This window comes from Manacus candei, unplaced genomic scaffold (assembly GCF_025592945.1).
Source record: "Manacus candei isolate 608988 ecotype Guabito, Panama unplaced genomic scaffold, ASM2559294v1 h1tg000046l, whole genome shotgun sequence".
In the NCBI taxonomy this organism is placed as follows: Eukaryota; Metazoa; Chordata; class Aves; order Passeriformes; family Pipridae; genus Manacus; species Manacus candei.
The window spans coordinates 14,263,781-14,283,095 of record NW_026138094.1 but is presented as its reverse complement, the minus strand read 5'-3'; the positions used below and the strand labels follow the sequence as shown (position 1 = coordinate 14,283,095).

Genomic DNA, 19,315 nt, shown 5'->3' with positions numbered 1-19,315 from the left:
ACAAATGTGTTGTGAGCACGTGGGATTTCAGGTTTGCATCAGCGATGCGCTCGTGGGTCACCGGAGGGAAGGTGAGTTCAGGTACCTGGCTGACCATGAGCTCTCACTGGCTGTGAGAGGCAGTGCAGGTGTGATCTTTTGGAACCTCAAAGTCTTCTGCTGAGCTAGAAGACACCTTTAGTATCCCTGCAAGCTGAAGCTGTGCCCGTGGCCATCCCCGCCTGCCGTGTCAGATCAGCGCTCAGCTGAAGGAGAGGCTGTTTGTTTGCAGCCAAGCCACATCCAGGGATTGTGGTGGAATGTAGCTGCCTGTCTGGATCCAAGCCGAAGAGTGTGAGGAATTTCCTACAGCTCTTTCTGTTAAATAAGGAACAAATGTTTTCAGGGATGGGGACTTACCCTTGAGAACAGGTCGGGGGGGGGGAAGTTCCCTTCTTCGTGAGGCCTTTCTGGGGGCAGCATATCCAGATCTCTCTTCCAAAGCAGCAATCCTGTCTGCAAGGGTTTAAACCGAGATGTGAATGTGTGCAGAGCAGGGGCTGGAGAGGGCAGTGCCAAGGGCAGTGCCAAGGCCTGGCTGCTCAGGGCTCAGCCTGAGAGCTGGGGCCCTCAGAGGCTGCCAGTGACCAGCAGTGAGTTATGGCCAGAGACCAGAGCTTTGGGGAGGGGGACAGTTCTGGCTGCAGGGTCTGTGCCTTCATAATTAGATGGGAAAAGGCTACTGCGAGTTAAATTCAGTGAGGATTTTTTTTTTCATGGATGTGGATAGGCAAGCAAGGGTCACTGGGAAGCAGCTGCAGGCAGCCACCTGGAGAGCAGAGTTGTCACCAGTGCTGAGCAGGGAGGTGACCTGGCAGGTGGTGTGGTGGCCAGGAGCAACAGGCTGTTGTTGCTGGGAGTGGGCACTGGAGGGAGATGTGCTCCCACGCAGGAGACCCCGCTCCCTCCACTGCCCAGCTCCTGCTGGAAGTGTCAACTGAGCACACTGCATCCTGTCTGTACTCTGTATAATGTACAGAGTATAATCCAGGGTGAAAAGACTCAGAAACACATTTATGCTGCAGTTGCCCAGAGCCCTATGTCTGGAGGGGGCTGTGATGTTCCCTTGCTGGGTGATCAAGGAGTTGGGCAGTTCTCCTCTCATGGCTGGAGCAGTGCACACCTGCCCAGTGCCCACAACAATATAAATCATGTCTGAGCAGCTGAGAGTGTGTGCATCTCCCTGCTTGTACACAAAGTGCCTCTAGTCGAGTCCCTGGAGTGGGTGTGGGTTCCTTGGGTTGTCTTGTGTGCTGCAAATAGCTCCCTCCAGCAGCCATTGAGTCTGGAAACCCTCAGGGACCCTGCCTGGAACAGAGTGTTGTGGGAGCTTTGCACCCTGCAGTGACCAGCTGCCTTTGTTGCCTTCTCTTTTCTTCTCTCATGCTGTGTGTGGTTGGGATTGTGAAAATCCATGGCAAGGAATATGATAGAGCCACAGAAAAGAGAAAATCCTTGTGGAAGGAAATTCCTGGTCCAGCCTGGCAAGGGGAAATTCCCCAGGGTGCTCTAGGTTGGATAGTATGACTGGCAGTCTTAGACAAAAAAGAGAGGAAGTGAGAAATGTCGGAAGGATCCCTTAAATAACAGTGTATCATGTCACCACAGAGCTCAGGATGTTGGCTGGGGCTGACTCTTGGTGCAGTGCTGCTGCCACTGCCAGGCAGGTTTGTGTGGCTGTGACCTCCAGTTGCCTCCTTGTCTCCCTGTCCTCAGGTTACACGCTTCCAAAACCTGGTTTGTGTTGTCTGGATGGCACTTGCCATTGGTGGTGGCAGTGATTGCTGCTCTGTGTCTGCAGGCTGCTCACATCCTGGCTTTTACTTGGCATTCTATGGATTATTCTTTCTTGGTTTTATTCTTGTGGCAGCCCGAGGTTCCAGTGGAGGTTGGAGGCTCCACGTTAGGAGGTGTACAGACACAAAGAGGGGACTGTCCCCATGCCATAAGGAGTCAGAAGTGAGCAAATGTCACTTTGCAGGTGTGAGGCCAAAGGGCAGAAAGTCTTTAAAAACACTGAGATTGGAAGAGACTTCTGCAAAGAATTTCAGGAAAGGGTTTTGAGATGTCCCCTTGGTTGTTTTCAAGAGCACCAGTCCCTTCGAACTTACGGCTGTGATTCCTCTTGAGCTCTTACACATAATGCTGGGGGTGCAGGACGGTGCAAGTGGAAGGTGGGACAGTCCCAGAGGAGTCTCCTGGCCCCTCATGTCCCTGCCTGCAGGACAAGAAGGTGCTACTGCAGCCGAGCTGTCAGCACAGGGCCCCTCTGGATGCTGGCAGCTCCATTGGGCAGGAGAACACAGCCATTTAGTGGCCCATTTTCCTTCCTTTCTGTATGTTTCCCAGTGGTCACAGGGAAGGATTTGTAAAGACAATGACAAGTGATTTTCCTCTCTTACTGTCTTCCCCTTGCAAGTGACCCCTCCCTGATGCCCTGGGTATCCCTGTTAGAACTGACACTGTGGAGCACAGGCTGTGGAGATGCAGCTCTGTCTCCCCTGACAGATGGACTGAGGCTGATAAAATGGCTCTGCTCCAGACAGCTCTGTCACTGCTGCTTGTGGGCCAAGCAATTTAGGGGGTGGGGGAGAATGTTAAAAAGCATCTGCTTTCCGTGGAAGACTTCAGCTTTTCATTGAGTGAAACCAAACCCAAGCGTTTTGGCTTGGAAGTGTTTGCTGTTGTGCTTCTTTGCGAGCTGGAACCTTCCTTGCTTGCTACCCTGCTCCTTCCCTGAGGGCCTCCTTCCCGCAGGACTGTGTTTCCCATGAAGCATCCCTGGGACTCGGAGAGCAAAAGCTGTAACACATCAGGGAACTTGGATCTACCCGGGTTGTTTGTCATTTTCGTGTTGAAATTTTTGTGTGTGGAAAAGAAGTCCCAGTGTTTTCTGAGAAGTCTCAGATGAGAGCTGTGATCCTGGTGACAGCGAGCAGAGACTCTCCTTTATCTGCTAGGGAAGAGGTCTGTGTTCTGTTGCATCCCAGCTGTGGGCAGGGATGTTGGTATGTTTGCGTGACACGGAGCTTTCCCGCTCCCACCGGCTGTTCAGCAATCCTTTCCCTCTGCTATGACACTCTCAAAAGCTGAGCACATCTGAAATGCCCCCAGCCTTGTTTTGCACAGGACTTCAAGATCCTTTAAATAACCATCCACATAAAACAGGGGAGGTTTCAAGTTGAACTTTTCCTACGTGTTCATTCTCAGCTCATATATTTGCATGAAATCATGACTTGTCACTGAGAAGGTAACACGATCTAGGCACGTTTATACTAGCCAGAGTTTCTATAAAAAGGCTAAAATGAGAAGGCTTGTTTGCTTTGATAAGGATTTAGCTGTAATGGGAATGCCTTTTATTGGAAGATGTTTTTATTAGTTTTCATTCTTGTGTTTGCAGTGAACTGACAAAGGGATTTTTCCCTCGTTAAATTAGTGTTAGACTGACACTCCTTGCTCTTTGCCTTCGTTACTCTGTTGTAAAAACCGAGAGAACATTTCCTTCCATCACCCACTCACTAGCCTCCCTCAAGTAAAGAAATCAGTATCATTTATTACACCAAAAAATGCTACTTAAAAAAGCAGCAAAGCTTTCAGACACTCAAGATTTGTTCAGGTCGGTGATGAAAACAGACCTACAGTTAATTGCCGCTGCCCAACCTTAGAGCCTAAGCCCCAACAGGGATTTGATTTTTGCCTTTTTTTTTCCCCTCTCAAACATAATGTGCTCGAACAACATGTGGGACACAGGCCATGTTGTGTGGCTGATGGTTTTTTCTGTTTGTTGAAAGTTGCAAACTGGTACAAAACAAGTTTGTTCTTCGTTGCAGCCAATTTCAGCCAGAGCTGAACAGGCTGTTCCCAGAGTCATCAAAACCTATGTAAACATGGCAGATTGACATTTCCGCTAACAGATGGTCCATGGGGGATTGCAGTAGAGCTGCCTGTTTCTTTCCACGTTTTTTGGTATTCACAAGATGCCTGCAAGAAGGTTTTCGAGTTTGCTCTGTGTGTGTGTCTGCGCACGATGCTCAGATCTCTCTGATGGCAAATATGCATGCAGGCATCTCTAACAGGACACACATTTGGTGCATGTGTGCAGATTTGTGTAGGTTCGGCGCTGAAATCTCCAGGCAGTATTTGCTCAGTAACGTATGTTCCTTGGAAGAGGCACAGAAGCCATCAGTCAGGGATGGAGCTGCAGAAAGCCTTTCAGATGGCAGCAGAAGCAAATTGAACACGCTCCTCGAGCACTCGCATGTGGAGATATTCCTTATTGTGAGCTCTCTGGGATCGCTTGGTTGATTTCTTGCTATTAAAGTGTAGTTTAATGATTGTCCACTTAGAAAGGGAGCAATTAGGGAATGCTTTTGGCTCAGAATATATTGCTGAGGATTGCAGAGAGAGAAATGGCAAAGACACTGCCTCAAGCATCCACGTCTAAATTAGCAAACGCTTGATAGCCACTGCACTGGGCTTGGACGTCACTGTTCTGCAGGGTGCTGGCATATCAATGAGGCCTTTCACTATTTGTCTGCTAAAAATTACATCCAGAGGCAGCAGCAAAGCTGCTGTGACTTGGGAGTCGTGCTGGGATGTAACGCAGCTCTGCCTCCCCCAAGGTGTTGAGCCCCTTGGGTGCCTGGATGAGGGTGGACAGAGGGCTCACGCAGGAGCACTTCAGTGTCCTCTGGCCAGCCCCGACAGCACAAAGTAGCATTTGCTTCTTGCTAAATAGCTGACTTAGGAATGCCTGGCTCACACACAACATCTGGTCATGTATTTCTACCTAATTTCCAGCCAGATGGACCGAGGCACAAGGAGGTCAAATGACTCACACAAGGTCAGGCTGATGTCAGAAATCTCCTCGCTATCTCGGCTGGACTCACGCTACGTTGGCGTGAGTTGGGACAGATTTGGCCTAAGGAGCAGATTTGGGACAGATTTGGCCTAAGGAGCAGCCACATGTGCAGAGCAGGAACCTGGGCTTCTCCTGCTGACAGTGAGCGATAGGTGGTCAGTGGGTTTGAAGAGACGTGCTGTACATCTTCCCCCTGCACAGCCGTCCTGCTCACACCACCAATATGTCATGTGCATGTGCACACTCGCTGTTGTCAGGGCAGGATTTTCTCCTCTTCATCCCTGCATCAACCTCTCTTCTACCCAGGCAATGTGTAACATCTGTGGAACAAGGCCAGAGATAATAGGCCTGTGTGGTCCCTAAATCTGAGAGTGTGTCTGTATATGTATGTGTAGTAGCAAGGCTGAACTCAGGTACATGCAGGACAGCCCAATAAAATCAAAAGCTGGAAAGAAAATACTGTTCTGCCTGTCAACTAATAGTCTGAGCTGTTAAATAACTTCAGCTCTTAAAGACACACATTTCCCATACACAGAGGTGTGCATTCAACAGTTTATTGCAAGGGGAAGCTGAGAGAACCCAGAACAAATTGCGTTCAGCCCATATAATTTAATTAGATCTACAAACAAGGTAACACTGGTTGCCCAGGGGACTTAAAGCTGAGCTAAGAATTGCTTGGTGGTCTGTTGCAAAAAAAAAAAAATAAATTAAATGAAATAAGGCCCCCAGTTTTGTGTCTCTGTGTTGATGGGTAATGTCAGAGTGTTCACCCAAGCCCTGGCTTGGAGAAGGAATTCTGTGCAGAGTACCATTGTCTCCAGCTCTTACTGGAGCACACAGGCCAGTGCCCACAGGTGAGGGTCCTTCTTGCTGGTGCCAAAGCAAATGCTGTGATCGTTCAGCTCCAGATTTCCCCATCCCTTTCCCTTCCCAGCTCTGCTCTGTTTCTCAGTGGGCTCGTTCTGCTCTGGGCTGTTTGTAGTTCTGCAGGGAGCTGATTTCAGGGGACCTCTAAATGATGTCTGTGCCATGATATACCTGTTGGTCTTGCAATTTAAGAGTCAGTGGAAAGACCCTTTTACAACCATCTGGCATCTTTTATCCCCATGCTCTGCATCAGCCCACGTACCAGCAATAAAGCCACTTCTAAGGCAGCGACTGTGTGAGTCCACTGCAGAGCATTTTCATTTTGATGCCATCACAAGTGTCCTCCACGTTTGTTGTATTTTCCCAACCTGCACTCTCCTTTTTCAAGCTGCTTCTCACATCTCTTGTATGAGGCTAAGAATCTGTGTCTGTGATAATTGGATCTTTTCTCCTCCCACTTTTCTCCTGCAGTCTTCATGGAACAAGTCGACCACCCAGCCCTGGACAAACAGCATTGCCAGATATGGGGACACCATCACTAAGGAGCCCCTCTCTGCTGTGAACGGGTCACTCAAGCTCCCCTCCAGCACAGGGCAGAAGCTTCTGTTACAAGCTCTGGTTTATGATGCTGTGATGGTGGGTGTTTGAATTATTGACTTATGTATTCTGATGTGGGCTTCCTATTTATGTTCCCCATCTCTGTTTCTCCTTTTTGCAGCCCCTTTTTGTGGGCTTGTTCTTCTGGTGATGGTCAGGTGGGCTCAGAAGCTCGGTTGTCAGTGGGGCTGTGGCATTCCTGGTCACTGAGGCCCTGGATCCAGGCACCAGCAGTCTGCTTGGAGTCTTTGCTGTGGCCATGCAGCACTCAGCCCCTTGAATGAGTTAGGAGCTGCAGAGCTCAGCACAGTCATTAAGATATACAGCCTGATGGAGGGATTGCATTTTTGGCTGTAAAAGGAGTCAAAGATCAAGGGTTGATTTAAACTCCCTTCTCCAGATAGGGCAGAGCAATTTCCACTGCACTTGTGTTCTTTATGTGGGTGCACAGACTGGGAGGAAATCCTATTTCTGATATTGCTTCATTGGAATAAACATGCACTCCCGTGTTTGGGAGAATTTGTGCAAGGATTGGGATGTCTGTGCCACAGTCTCAGCAAAGCAAGCTGGCACCTGCTCAGGCTGACTCTGTACCAGAAGATTTCTTTGGTTATTGTTTTAAAAAGTTCGTCCTCCACCCCCTGCAACTACTTCTAAGTAACCCACCTATGTTTCCTTCCTAGACAGTGGTGTGAAAATCAATTATACACAGGATGTAATTAACATTGTGGATAGAGTTAAGACAATGTTTTACAGCCCAATTACAGGGCACCGTTTACAGCACAGCTTACCCAGCAGAGTTTGTCAACAAAAGGAGAAAAGTGTTAAAATATGTAAATGATGCTCAAAGTTGGCTTCAACAGAAAGAGCAAATTACACGTGGGATGTCACTTCCATACCCTGAATTGTCTTCTTGCTGCTACATCACACTCAGCCCAGAATTCGAGCGTTGATTGCCTAGAGAGCTCTTTGTGAGCTTCCACAATAATTTGTCTGTTAAATTATTGAGTGATAATCTCATGGAATGACCTGCTTGTCAGCCAGATTTGTGGAGTTCTGTAGCCTGAGCTCTGCTTAAAACACTGCAGAGCAGAACTTACTGTTTTCTTTCTGAATTCAAGTGCTTGAATTTACACAGACTTTTGCAGGCTGTGACCAGGGCTCTAAGGAACACACACTTTGTGATATGTAGCCAAAATTAAAGCAGGAAATTGAAGGGAGCCCTGCTATCTCTCTCTGAAGCTGGTTTCCTAGAGTGCTGCCCACTCAGCCTTTTGAAATCTGGCCCTTAATATGGAAACAGACTGGTGAGTTTTGAAAACTGTGGGACAGAGACTTGGAGGAATGGTTGCTCCAGCCTGCCAAGAAACTGTGGGCAAATCACTTTGCTCCCTTGGGACTTGCTTTCTCAAGTGTAAAATAGGAATAATGATCCTGAGGTGATTTGAGATGTTTCTTAAGACTTCAGCTCTGAGAAGCACATCAAGATAATGTTTAATAGAGGCGTGTGTACATCTCATTGCACTCTGTGGGATTAAAAAGAAATACATTTCAGTGCTTGGTTGGGTTACAGCCTCAATTATCAGACTCTCACTTACCTTACCTTCTTTTTTTTTATTTCCCCTCTGCTTAATAACAGAATGAAACAAAGAAAAGCCACCCACCAGCCAACCTCCACCAAGTGGAAGCAGAGGTCATTGTCCATTCTGATTTTTCAGCCTCTGACAGAGACTATGACTCCCAGCTGCACACCCTGGAGAGTGAAGAGACAGAAATCGAGGACCAGGAGCCTGCAGAGCTCCCCTCAGGAGAGCTGGTTCTTCCTGGCTCTCCCAGCTCCCAGCAGGACACAGGCCAAGTGTTGGTGGACTGCACAGGGAATTTGGAGGCTCAGGCCCAGGCTGACACAAAGACTAACAAACCAGAGGCTATTTGCATCCCTGGGCTCACCAACGGCTTCCACAGCCATGGAGAAAGTCTGGATTCAGTGGAGAGTGGAGACTCGGACTCCATCCAGGAGGGCGGGCGGGATGTGCAGCCAGTCAAGGGCCAGTTGCTTTCCACGGCCCCAGAGGAAGCCCCGCTCTGCAGTAACTCTGGTTTAACCAGTCCATCCTCAGCATCTGAGAACATGGCATGTGTCCACAGCCACAGAGAGTGACCTGACCCGGTGCTGATCACGGCAGAGCTGTGAGGTGCTGCCTGCCCTCGGCTCATGGAGCCCAGCAGGAGCTGAGCGGGCACAGCACCTCCCAGAGCGGGGCTCGGACCCCTCAGCTGGGCACACGCCTGCAGGAAACCAGGAGGTACCTTGGGCAGGGCCGTCTCCTTCCTGCTGAAGCTGGTGAGTAGCTGGGTGTTGGTGGGAGCAGGATCGAGCCGTCTGCCAAAGCCTGACGCAGAGAACCAGGATGGAACGGAGCCTTTTCGCGCTAGACCGGGGCTGTCACTTCTCTGGAGTCCTCCAGGCGACTGGCAAGACGTGGTGTAATGCTGGGAAGTGGCAGAGCACACTGAGTGATCCTCCTCAACTGCCTCTGCACTGGGAGTGCCTTGGCACTGCCGACTGTGCCGGGATGGATCCTGTCCCGGGAGTCCCGGGAGGGGGTGGAAGCCGACGGAAACAAACGCAGTGAGCTGCAACCACCAGCCTTTTCTGCCCTCCCGTGGTTAGAAGGATTCCCAGGCTCTCTGTAACTTCTGCTAGCAGGCTGATGTAGTGGCCTTTTATTACACACTCTACGAGTGCCTCTAACAACTTGTACTAAATAGAACCTTCTGCAGCGTCTGGGTCATTTCACCAGCCTGGACTTTGTTTTATGTAGGTTCTTGTACCTAATATTTTAGGTACACATCTGTCCTTTTAATGTACAACATGTATTTTTATTTCCTTGGAACATCTTTATATTATTTAATTTTATAAAGTGGAATAGTGTGTGGTATAGAGTAGCATTTTTACTACTTCTCTCTTTCTTTATTTTTTCCTCCCTAACAACACAACTACCTCATGTCTGTTGGAGAAAAAAAAAGAAAGCAGTAGATCTACTCTTTTGTTATAGTCCATTATAGGTTTTAACTTATTCTTATACTGCCTTTTTCTAAAGAATATGTTTGCACTGGTTGTTGACTCTTTTTTAACACATAGTGCTGCAGATCTGATGTCTCTTGCTTTGTTTCTTTGACACCTTCCCTACAACCTGAGAGTTGGGTTGTGTCTCTCTGTAGGACTGTGTTTTGCAGCAACTGCCAAAGGAGACTGCTCCAGCTGGTGGGATGTCGATCCATCTCTCATTAAAAAGCTTATACTAATGAAGAGAAAGAAGAACCAACAATTGCAAAAGTAACTTGTGATCTTGGGGAAATCTATTTCATTTTTTGTGTGTGCCCAAGAGGAGACATCTCAGATGGTTTTGATTTCCAGAAAGCAGCACTCAGCCTTCTGTAAGCAGTGGACTTGCTGAAGGCTTTGGATGAACAAGTGAAATTTTCCAGTCACTTCTGAGAGTCCTGGCCAAAGTGCTTTTGTGTGGATTTTTTTTTTTCTTGAAGAGCAGAGCACTACCAGAGCCTTTAAAATGAAAATCAAATCCTTGGTCTCATACCAGTCAGTCTAGTTTGAAAATCATCTGGTGACTCTTCCTGATGATGCTGTTTGCTTACTGCTGACACGTCTCTCAGCCTGGCCCTGCCTGGAGTGGACTTTTCTCCACCTTTTCTTTAGCCCTGCTCCAGGCCTGCAGAGTTCAACTGCAAATGGTACCAGTTGGACCAGCTCCGCAGAGGTAACAAGCATTGGTAACTCTGGTCATGAGTGTTTGGTAAATGTTTTGCCTTCCTGGAGGATTCAGAGATCTGGCCATTTGTTTATTTAAAAAATGAAGGAAAATATGCCCGTCTCCCTCATTTCTTTTTGGAATTCCCCCAAAGCTCTATGGGGGAGCCATGTGCTGACCTGAGATCCTGTAGAAGACTTCAGATTTTGTTTTTTGTGGTGAAATCTGGATGGAGGTACCACTGCTTGCAGCAAGGAGAACTTCACTCTGCTGTCACCCTGTCCCTGCATCTGTTGTGAGGAGCCATGTCACAGTGTGCCCTGTGTGTGGAGCTGAGCTGCACCAGCCCGTGTCCCTGCAATCCATCACACCCTGAGCTCCAGCTCTTCAGCAGAGGAGAACCTCCAAGCCTCCATGTACCCTGTTGGGAAGGATATTGGAGCTTCCACCTCTCCCCAGCCTGCAGCCTGTCCTCCCAGCACCACACACTGCTCTGGTAACTGGCTGGATTTCAAGTCATTGCGCTCACTCTGTTTGCTCCAGCTGCTGCTTGGTGTCTTGAGGAGTCTCAGAAATGCTGTTCCATGCTCTGAAGAGCCATAACTCTGGAATGCTGTGGGACAGAGACTGGAAATCGGTGCCGGCGAGCAGGTGAGGCAGGAGTTAGTGTGTGTGTGCTACCAGAGCGAGGAGCTAGAAAGGCAGAGGATAATAACCTCCAGACCCCACTGCCACAAGACTTTGAAACTCATGACTTAGCAGGCTACAGCTAAGGCAGTGCAGTGTTATTGCAGGCAATAGGGGCAATTCACATTCTATGGGAGTGGAGGCAGAGGCACAAACCCTCCAGCTGGGCAGTGTCGGGCACTCACTGCAGAGGGTGGGGGGATGTTCTGCAGGTGGGTCTCAGTTCCCAGTTATTTCCCTGGAACAGTCCTTGCCCTTCCCCAGTGACAGAACAGGCCCTGCACAAGCCATGTTGCCACTGCTGGGGTGCAGAAAGGGAGGAGGACACTTTTCCAAAATGCTCACTCTAGGGAACCACTCCAGGGGAGCCCTTGGTCACTTCCTTTCACCTCCCAAACCAGTTCCTCTGCCCTCACACACGTCAGGGTGCCGAAGGACCGCTCCTGCTGAGCATCCTGGCTATCAGAGGGCAGTGCCAGGAGCAGTTTGGCCAGCAGCAGGTATGACCAGGGCACCAGAGTTCTCCTCCCAGCTCCCTGTCAGGACACAGTACCTGGGGCAGGTCATGGACCAGCCCTGAGCTTTCCATCCACGGGATGGAAGGGGATGGAGGCTTAGTCCAGTGGCTGATATAGAAATGTGCCACAGTTTTCGGGAAGCTCCCTTTTACATGCACCCTCTGCTTTGTCTGTACTGACTTTAGCAATCCCACAGCCATGAGCTGAGCTGCCTGAAGCTGTCCCTGCCTGTCACTGAAGGCAGGCACCGTTCCCCTGGATCACCTTGGGCCAACCACCAAACCACCACAGTAGCTATGTGCCCCGAGAGCTTTGGGGGAGATGCAGGAGAGCACAAACAATTCTGCTTACACATCCCAAAAATACTTTGTCTCCTCATGCTGAGGCTTGTTCTGGTCTCATTACACCTCACCAAATTGTACCAGGATGTGAGACTGGCAGCGTTTGGATGTCCAAGAACTGTGGTGGCCTTGGGCTCATAGGCCAAACCTCAGCTACAGAAATCCAGGCCGTTCCCCTGGAGCCAGGAGTCAGCCCTGGCCGGCAGCAGCGGAGCTGTCCCTGGACCAACACTTGTCCCCAGGGAGTGCTGGGTGTCCGTGTCCAACTCAGCTGTGCTCCAGGTCTCTCCTGCCCAGAACACATGGGGACCTTTCAGCCCCAGCTAGAAATGAATTGAAGAAGACACATAATACACACTTGATGTGTAAAGCTGAAACAACCAGTGCATATATTTTTTTATCATGGAATAAGTAGCTTTCTTGCAGATTTCTCACAGGCACACAAACTGTTGATACCTTTAATTACCCATCATGCTTAATATCTGTTCCTGCACACCAGGCTCCTTTCTCCCTTTTCTTCCTTTCAGTAACACTAAAGATTATTGCTGTTCAACTTTTTTGCTGGTGTATATTGTTTTACATTGTTAAAATGTCAGGTTTGTCTCACTGGCATAATTTTGTAGTATTAATGTTACTGTTTGGCTACACAACTGTATATTCCCCATGCTGCTGTGAGAGTCACAATTCTCAACCTTTCATTTCTTTTCTTTCCTTGTTACATGAAAAACATGACTCAGAAAACCCTCTATCAGCTTTTTATTGATTTGATTTCTTACTTAACAGACAGCAAAGTTCTGGTTTAAATAGTTCAAATGAGATAACTTATAATTTAGGGTTTGAGAATCTTTTTACATTACTAGTTAACAGTCCTGAGATCAGCCCATGAAATATGCTGTGTAAGAAAACAACCATTTTACTAGAGCACTGTATATGTTTTTGGTCTCATTAGTAATAGATGTTTTGAAGGGATCATTGTGTCTTTTCTAATCAATACTTTTGTTAGAAAAGCAGTGTTTAGTCCAGCAGAAATCTACCATCTATTTCTGTTATTGCTTGTATTTTCAAGTTAAATTTCATTTAATTTTCTGCACAGTGCATAAGGATGTATAACCAGAACTTGATCTTGTTTGAAGGTTGTGTCTGTGTTTGGTTCCATGCTGTACTTTATTATAACTTTCTTTCTTCAGAGACTGTTCTTACTCCACAAATACTCTTTAGTGTTAAAAGTGTAAGAAGACATTGTCCTTATATTCCTTAACTAATGGGTTATTAATAAAATGTTTTAAAAAAAAGAGTGGAATTCATCTCACAATTCAGAGTGTTACAGCTGTGCAAGGCTGTACCTTGCTGGGGGAAGCAGTGGTGGGAGCAGGATCCAGGATTCACACTCAGTTCAGTGCCTGAGCTCATCACCATGAAGGCTGGGAATGTGGGATGATAATGGATGCCTGGTTTCTTAGGGGTTCTTCTGGAATTTCAGACAGGGGCAGAGTTTGAGTTCATTAGGCATTTCTGGATGCTTGCTCATTTCTCAGTTTTGAACCAATTCCTATAAGGAAAAAGAAAAATTATTTGTCCAGTTTCATGCTTCATCTTGCTGTGGAATTTCTTAATGGGAAAAATAAGCAGAGGCATCTAGCAAATGAGTGGTGAGACTTCTCTTGGATGGCACACTGGGCTGAATGCTCAGTGGCTTCTGTCCACGGAGATTGGCGAGAGGATATCTGGCGGTGCCCGAGGACATGCTGTTAACCTCCCGTGCATCTCCCTTCCTTCCTGGGATGCATTCCCTACTTCGGTAGATAGTTTCCATTATTACTTTACGCTGCCAGGACTACAGAGCCATAAAATCTCATTTTATCTGCATTACAGAGGTAATAAATCTGCGCTTAGCACAGTGTTCTCTGATAGTGGTTAAAAGGGAACTCTGTCAGATGGTGTAACTCTGATGAGTCTTTCTCCTAATGACAGGTAACCCCACAAACGAGCAAGGAAGCACCTTGGGGGAGGGGGTGATGGGCAACTCAACAGGATCCTCAATAGACACACAGAAAACAGTTTCTGCTGGGGAATACAGCTTCCAGAAGCAGGTCCCAGGGTTGTCCCACCACTGCTGGCACAGCTCTCGGCTCAGTACCTTGAGGTGGGTGCCATGATTTTGGCTCCTGCTCCCTATTGCTCACTGACCACAAAACAGATGCTAAAACCCCGTGTGTACGTATGTAAGTGAAAAGCTCCCAGGCTGTTTGCAGGCAGGGAAACCACAATTACACATAGAATAATAAATGGAGTGAATTCAGACAAGTTAATCTCCCACTTCATCCGCTGAAACTACTAATGGTGTCTTGGGGACCTCAGTTTGCAGTTAATTGGCATAAATCAGGAGCACAACTGGAGCTGATGGAAATTTGCTGTGCAGGGAGTGAGGGGTGAGTGATGCCCTCTGAGGGCAGCTCTCTTGGAGGATAACCTCGTGTAGAGGGAGGACAGATGGGTCAGCAGACCCTGTGCCACTCTGCAGGAGGGAGGACAGAGGAACAGACCCTAGGACTGCTCTGCAGGGTAGGGTTTGGAGCCTCAGTTCAGGCTGGACACTGTCACTTCTATAACCCTGCTGCTTTTCCAAAGGCTCCAATTTCTGCTTGCAGTGTGATAAGCAAATTCCTGCCTCCAATACAAAGCAACTTTTCTAAGCCCTCATGGTTACAGGGCATAGAAAAACGAGTGCTCTGAATTCCCGCTCTCAGTTGGCTGCAAAAGCCCCAAACCTGCCTTTTTCCTAAAAAATCTCATTTTTTTTCACACAAGTCCTGTTGTTTGGGGGGACTGCCCACTCTTCCAGTTTTTGAATGTGCCACCAGCACTATCACCAGTGTCATTTGCAGATGCAGGGCTGAACTTGGTGATGCCATAAACAGGTACCTACCTCCCCCAGCTCCTGGGTCCTGCCAGTGTGCACGGCAGCAAAAGCACCCAAAATCTGTGGTTTCTGGGGAAAACAGCTCTGTGAAGCACATGGTGCTTTATTTCTCTTGGAATTATTAATTCCCACGAGCTATCCTCAGTGACAGTGGCGTCCTGGAAGCTGCCACAAGCCCACGATGGCTGCGAGCATTATAAAAATGCTGGTGGGGCCCCATGGCAGGAGCCAGGGAGTCGGAGCAAGAGCACGGCTAGTGCCAAAAGGTCAGGGACAGCGCAGAAATTCAGATGTTACCGAGAGGCTGGCGGAGCCAGAGCAAATACTTCCCCAGCTGAAAGCAACCTCGTACAGCTCAGCCCTCCACTAAACGAGGGAAGCTTTAATGTGGAGCAGATGTAGTGACGTTTTCCTTCCTCGTTAGCTGATTCCGACACGCTCAGGGTGCACCATCCAGGGGAGCCTAACATTGCTCTTCTTCACAAAGGGGTTTTCACCAGATTTCTGGGAATGGTTACATGGTTTAGAACAGTCCATCAAGATCTGATTTTAGTCTGAAAAAATAAATTAATTAGGGTCCACTTTTATTTCTTCTTAGTTGTTTTCTCGCCAAGCAAACACCACAAGAGACACTGAGCTGTCCTTGCAGAGATGGCTTTTGCTGCTGACAGTGATGATGGGAGTTATGTTTGTGGAGAATGTGGGCCAAGGGACAGGGCAGGATCAGTTGGAAGGCACAAAATATTGTGTTGGTGCTGGGGCCGAGAGCTATATAGGGACACATTATTCTCATTTCATGCCAGGAGAGCAGACAAATTATCCTGCTGTGGCAGCATTTAGGAGCAACTCATCCCTTACTGGGTCCTTCCTCACCCTTCCAGGGTGAGCAGGCTAGTCCAACATCTGCTCGAGCCACCCGGGTAAGTCACCTTAGGATAGCGTTAAAATCAGAAGCACTGAGGTGGGACAAGCCAAGCACTTCTTCGTTCCTGTGAGCTTGCCCCAGTGAGGGGAGCCCTGTGAAGGGAGCCCCGGAGAGCGGAACTGGTGAGGGGAGGCCCTCGAGGGGGCTCTGATGAGAGGGGTCCTGTGAGGGGAGAAGCGCGAGGGGTCCCCGGTGAGGGAGACCTGTGAGGGGAGACTCGTGAGGGGGCTCCGGTGAGGGGAGACCTGTGGAGCTGCTCGAGGGACGGGAGATCCGTGAGGTGGAGACCCGTCAGGTAGCACTGGTGAGAAAAGCTCTGTGAAGGGAGCCCCGTGAGGCGGAACCACTGAGGGGAGAGCCGTGAAGGGGGTCTGAGAGCTCTGTGATGGGAGCCCCGTGAGGGGGCTCCGGTGACGGGAGACCCCTGAGGGTCCCTGCACGCTCCCCGCAGGTCCTGGGCGCGGAGCGGCCCCTCACGGGGGCCGCCCCCCGACCCCTCAGCCCCTCGTCCCCTCAGCCCCTCGTCCCCTCAGCCCCTCGTCCCCTCAGCCCGGCCGGCGCTGGCGGCGCCCCGGCGAATGCGCAAGATGGCGCAAGGCGCTGCCCGCCCGCCCCCCGCCCGCCGGCGGCCCCGCTCCCTCAGCGCCGCCCCCCGCCCGCCCGGCGCGGCGGCGTGTTCGCGCCGAGGGCAGCACCGCCGAGAGCCGCTTTTCCCCTTTTTTTCCCCTTTCCTTCCCCCCTTCCTCACCCCTCCCGCCCCGCAGCTGGGGGTGGTTCTCGCCTGCCCGCCCTCCCTCCTCCCCTCCCTCCCTGCCGGCGGGCTGCTCCCTCCCCGTGGGGCGCAGGGAGGCGAGCCCGCCCGCCCGGGATGCCATGGCTCCGCCGGGCTCCGCGCTGCCCGCCTGCCTGCTGGGGCTGCTGCTGCTCGTGTGCCGCGGAGGTAAGAGCCGGGCTGGGCTGGGGGAGCGGGCGGGGGCGCGGACACGGACCGCGGACCTGCCGCCGCGCCCGGCGCCGCTCCCGCCCCGCGGCCGCTCCGTCCGTCGGTCTCTCCCGCACTTCGCGTCCCCTCGTCACCCCCGAGGTGGCCGGGGCAGTGCTCGTCCGCGCTCCCCTTGTCCCTCCCCATTCCCGCTGCCGCTCCCGGTCCCTCTCGCTTGCCCGCGGTCACCGGCAGCCCCGCGGCACCGGGGCCGAGCAGCCGCGCGGTGTCCGCCCGTGAGGCGCGGGGGTCCCCGCGGGGCAGTGGGGTCGTATCTTGGGGCTACAGAGTCCCACACCAGCCCATCCAGCGCCTTCATCGGCGGAGGTCCCGAGGTGCTCCCCCCGGAGCGGTGCTTCCAGTTGGAAACCCCGTGTGCGGGGGGCTCTGGGGAGGGATGGTGGAGTTTGTGGAGCCCGAGCCCCCGCCGCTGGCGCTGGGGAGGGATGGGGTGGCTGCCGGGGCAGTGGCGTGGCGGGGCATCCACCCGTGCCGGGAGGGCAGAGCCGGGATCGTCACGGCGATGGGAGCGGGAGGCAGCGCCCGGCGGGCGCGTCGCGTTCGTCAGGAAAGGAGATGAGAGACAGAGATGTTGGGTGACAAGTTGCAGGGATGAGGGCGAGCAACTTCAAACCTACGAGTATATTGTGCTCTCCTGTAACGCTCAGCTCTGTCCGCTCCGGTAACACAGTCCATCGGACCAGGGCTAGACGACAAAACATCAAAGGGAGCTTTCCCGGCACCTCCTGTGATAAATGGCAATATATTCCTTCTACTGGTGATACTGTTTAAGCGGGGGGCTAATCTGAGAAAGATGCTGTTCTGCAGCAAAATACTCGTGTGCATCCTGCTCTTGTCTCGCTTAGCAGCCTTAAAGATAAGGAAAAGTAGGAACTCAGCAACGTGCTCTAGTGGAAGGTGTCCCTGCCCATGGCAGAGCGGTTGGAGCAAGATGGTCCTTAAAGTCTCTTCCAACTCAAACCATTCTATGATTATTCTATGAGCTGTTTAAAAAGAAAACCCTGCAAGCATGGTCTGACCCAGCATGATCAGAGAGAAAAAAGTGTGTTAGATTTATCAGAGATAGCTGCTGGGGTGTTTAGGAAACAAGGCTGTGGACTAAGTCCCATCATAAATCTCGCCACGTGGTCCGTAGCAGCCACGGCGAGGAGGAGAAGCCAGTGTAACTCGCATAAAATAGACGTGATCTGTGAAGTGGATGTAATGAAGCAGGTCTCGTTATTCTGTTGAGATTCCTGGATAGTGCAATGAGGATGGTTGAAAAAGTACTTTTTTTTGTTTGTTTGTTTGGAGGGAGGAAGGTAAAAGAAGTGAATACTTGAAAGCAAAACTTTAGCAAGTTGAGTTCGTGTCTGGGTTATCGCCTGCTGCTGTCCAAATTGCTCTGTGTGTTTGTTTATGCTGCGCATTGGCGGGTCAGTGGCTCCTGACTTTGGGGTGTGTTTTGCTGGCCCCGCTGAGGAGCGTTTGGCAGCACTTTCAAAGTTTCTCTGTTCTGAGTTTTTTTTCCCCCTTCGGAGGGTTTAGTCGCTCTCTGTGGTCAGCAGCGAGGTAAGGCGTTTCTGCGCTCCGCTGAGTTTACCAAACCCTCCCGTGCCGGTGTCAGCGAGCGCGGAGCAGCCTGGCCGCGGGGACGGACCGTGTGTCGGAGCTGTGCGGGACACGATGCTCCGCTGCCAGCCCCGAGGTTTTCAAACTCCCCAAAATGCTGGTCTGGCAACTATGAACGAGGTGCTGGGAGCTGCTGGTCAGCGTGGAATGGGCTCAGCAGCGAGACAGTATTTTCTTTCTTTTTTTCTTTTTTTTCTTTTTCTTTTTCTTTTTTTTTTTTTAATTTCCTGGAGCTCTTTGTTCTGGGTAGTGGACAGCTTTTGTCTGTTATTGCTGAGCCCGGGATTCAAAGGCAGGCATAGGATACGAGAGGCTCCCCAGCTCTGCTCAGTAACAGCCTTGGAATTAAACATCGTCATTTATATTTAAGTAGGCTTAACTTCTAAATTATTGAAGCTATAAGCTTTCACTAATTTCTGCTCTGTATGGCTTTGTTGGTGTTTTTTTTTTCTTTTTTTTCCAGATGTAAAAAAAGGATTGCTTTCTCCTAAATTGGTGTAATACCCTGTCTTTTTTCTTAATATACACAGAGAGTATCAGGTATCATTTCCCCAATAACACTCAGAGACTGTATGAAATTCAAGCCCACATTTGGGCTTCATCTCTCTTGGGAGGCTCAACAGGAGAGTCTTGGGACGTGGTTTTCCCACGTGGTGGAGGCAGCAGCAAGCTGTGAAATGGGTGGGTGTCTCACAGCCGTATCCTCGTGTACCATGTTTGGGAGCTGTGCTGGGGACGAAGCTGATGGGTGTGAGTATGCAGCCAGCTGTGCCCGTGGCACTGAGATGCCTGCTGGGACCATCAGGGTGCCATGATTAAACTTTGGAAGTTTATAAAGCAAAGTGAGAGAGAGGACAACAGGGCAGGTCGGTCCCCTCCTCATCTGCCCTGCCACTCCTCCCACAGGGCGTAGAAATCCTAAACTAGTCTAATTGCACCTTTTCTTATTACTTATCAGGCTCTGGACCTTGCACAGGTCAAGCTCCTATGCTTGCTTAGAAGCTGGCAGAGGGTCTCAGATCCAGGATTAGAACCCAATTCCCTGTTCCTCTCCATCCTGCTCATTCTCAGTTTTGGCCCATGTGCTATCTGCCTGGCATGGGCCAGTAAGGAGCAGCTCAGCAGCAGCACTGCCTGGCAGAGAGCTGCAAAACTGCTCCCGTTTATGTCTGC

At 50.3% G+C, this 19,315-nt stretch overlaps 2 protein-coding genes across 4 annotated transcripts in view; both read left to right on the top strand.

The window, feature by feature from the left end:
• Positions 1-15,699, top strand: part of IGDCC4 (immunoglobulin superfamily DCC subclass member 4) — a 91,327-nt gene extending 75,628 nt beyond the window's left edge. For 2 of the 3 annotated variants that reach the window (XM_051796536.1, XM_051796538.1), the window contains 2 exons: positions 6,239-6,403; positions 8,004-15,698. In XM_051796536.1, the coding sequence (XP_051652496.1) occupies positions 6,239-6,403; positions 8,004-8,525 (687 nt within the window). In that variant the 3' untranslated portion in view covers positions 8,526-15,698. Of the gene's footprint in view, positions 1-6,238; positions 6,404-8,003 lie in introns of all 3 variants that reach the window. The other variant, XM_051796535.1, reaches the window with a different exon arrangement.
• Positions 15,700-16,127: 428 nt separating this feature from the next.
• IGDCC3 (immunoglobulin superfamily DCC subclass member 3) overlaps positions 16,128-19,315 on the top strand; it is a 97,095-nt gene continuing 93,907 nt past the window's right edge. The window contains exon 1 of the mRNA XM_051797183.1: positions 16,128-16,468. Within this exon, the coding sequence (XP_051653143.1) occupies positions 16,402-16,468 (67 nt within the window). The 5' untranslated portion in view covers positions 16,128-16,401. The remainder of the gene's footprint in view (positions 16,469-19,315) is intronic.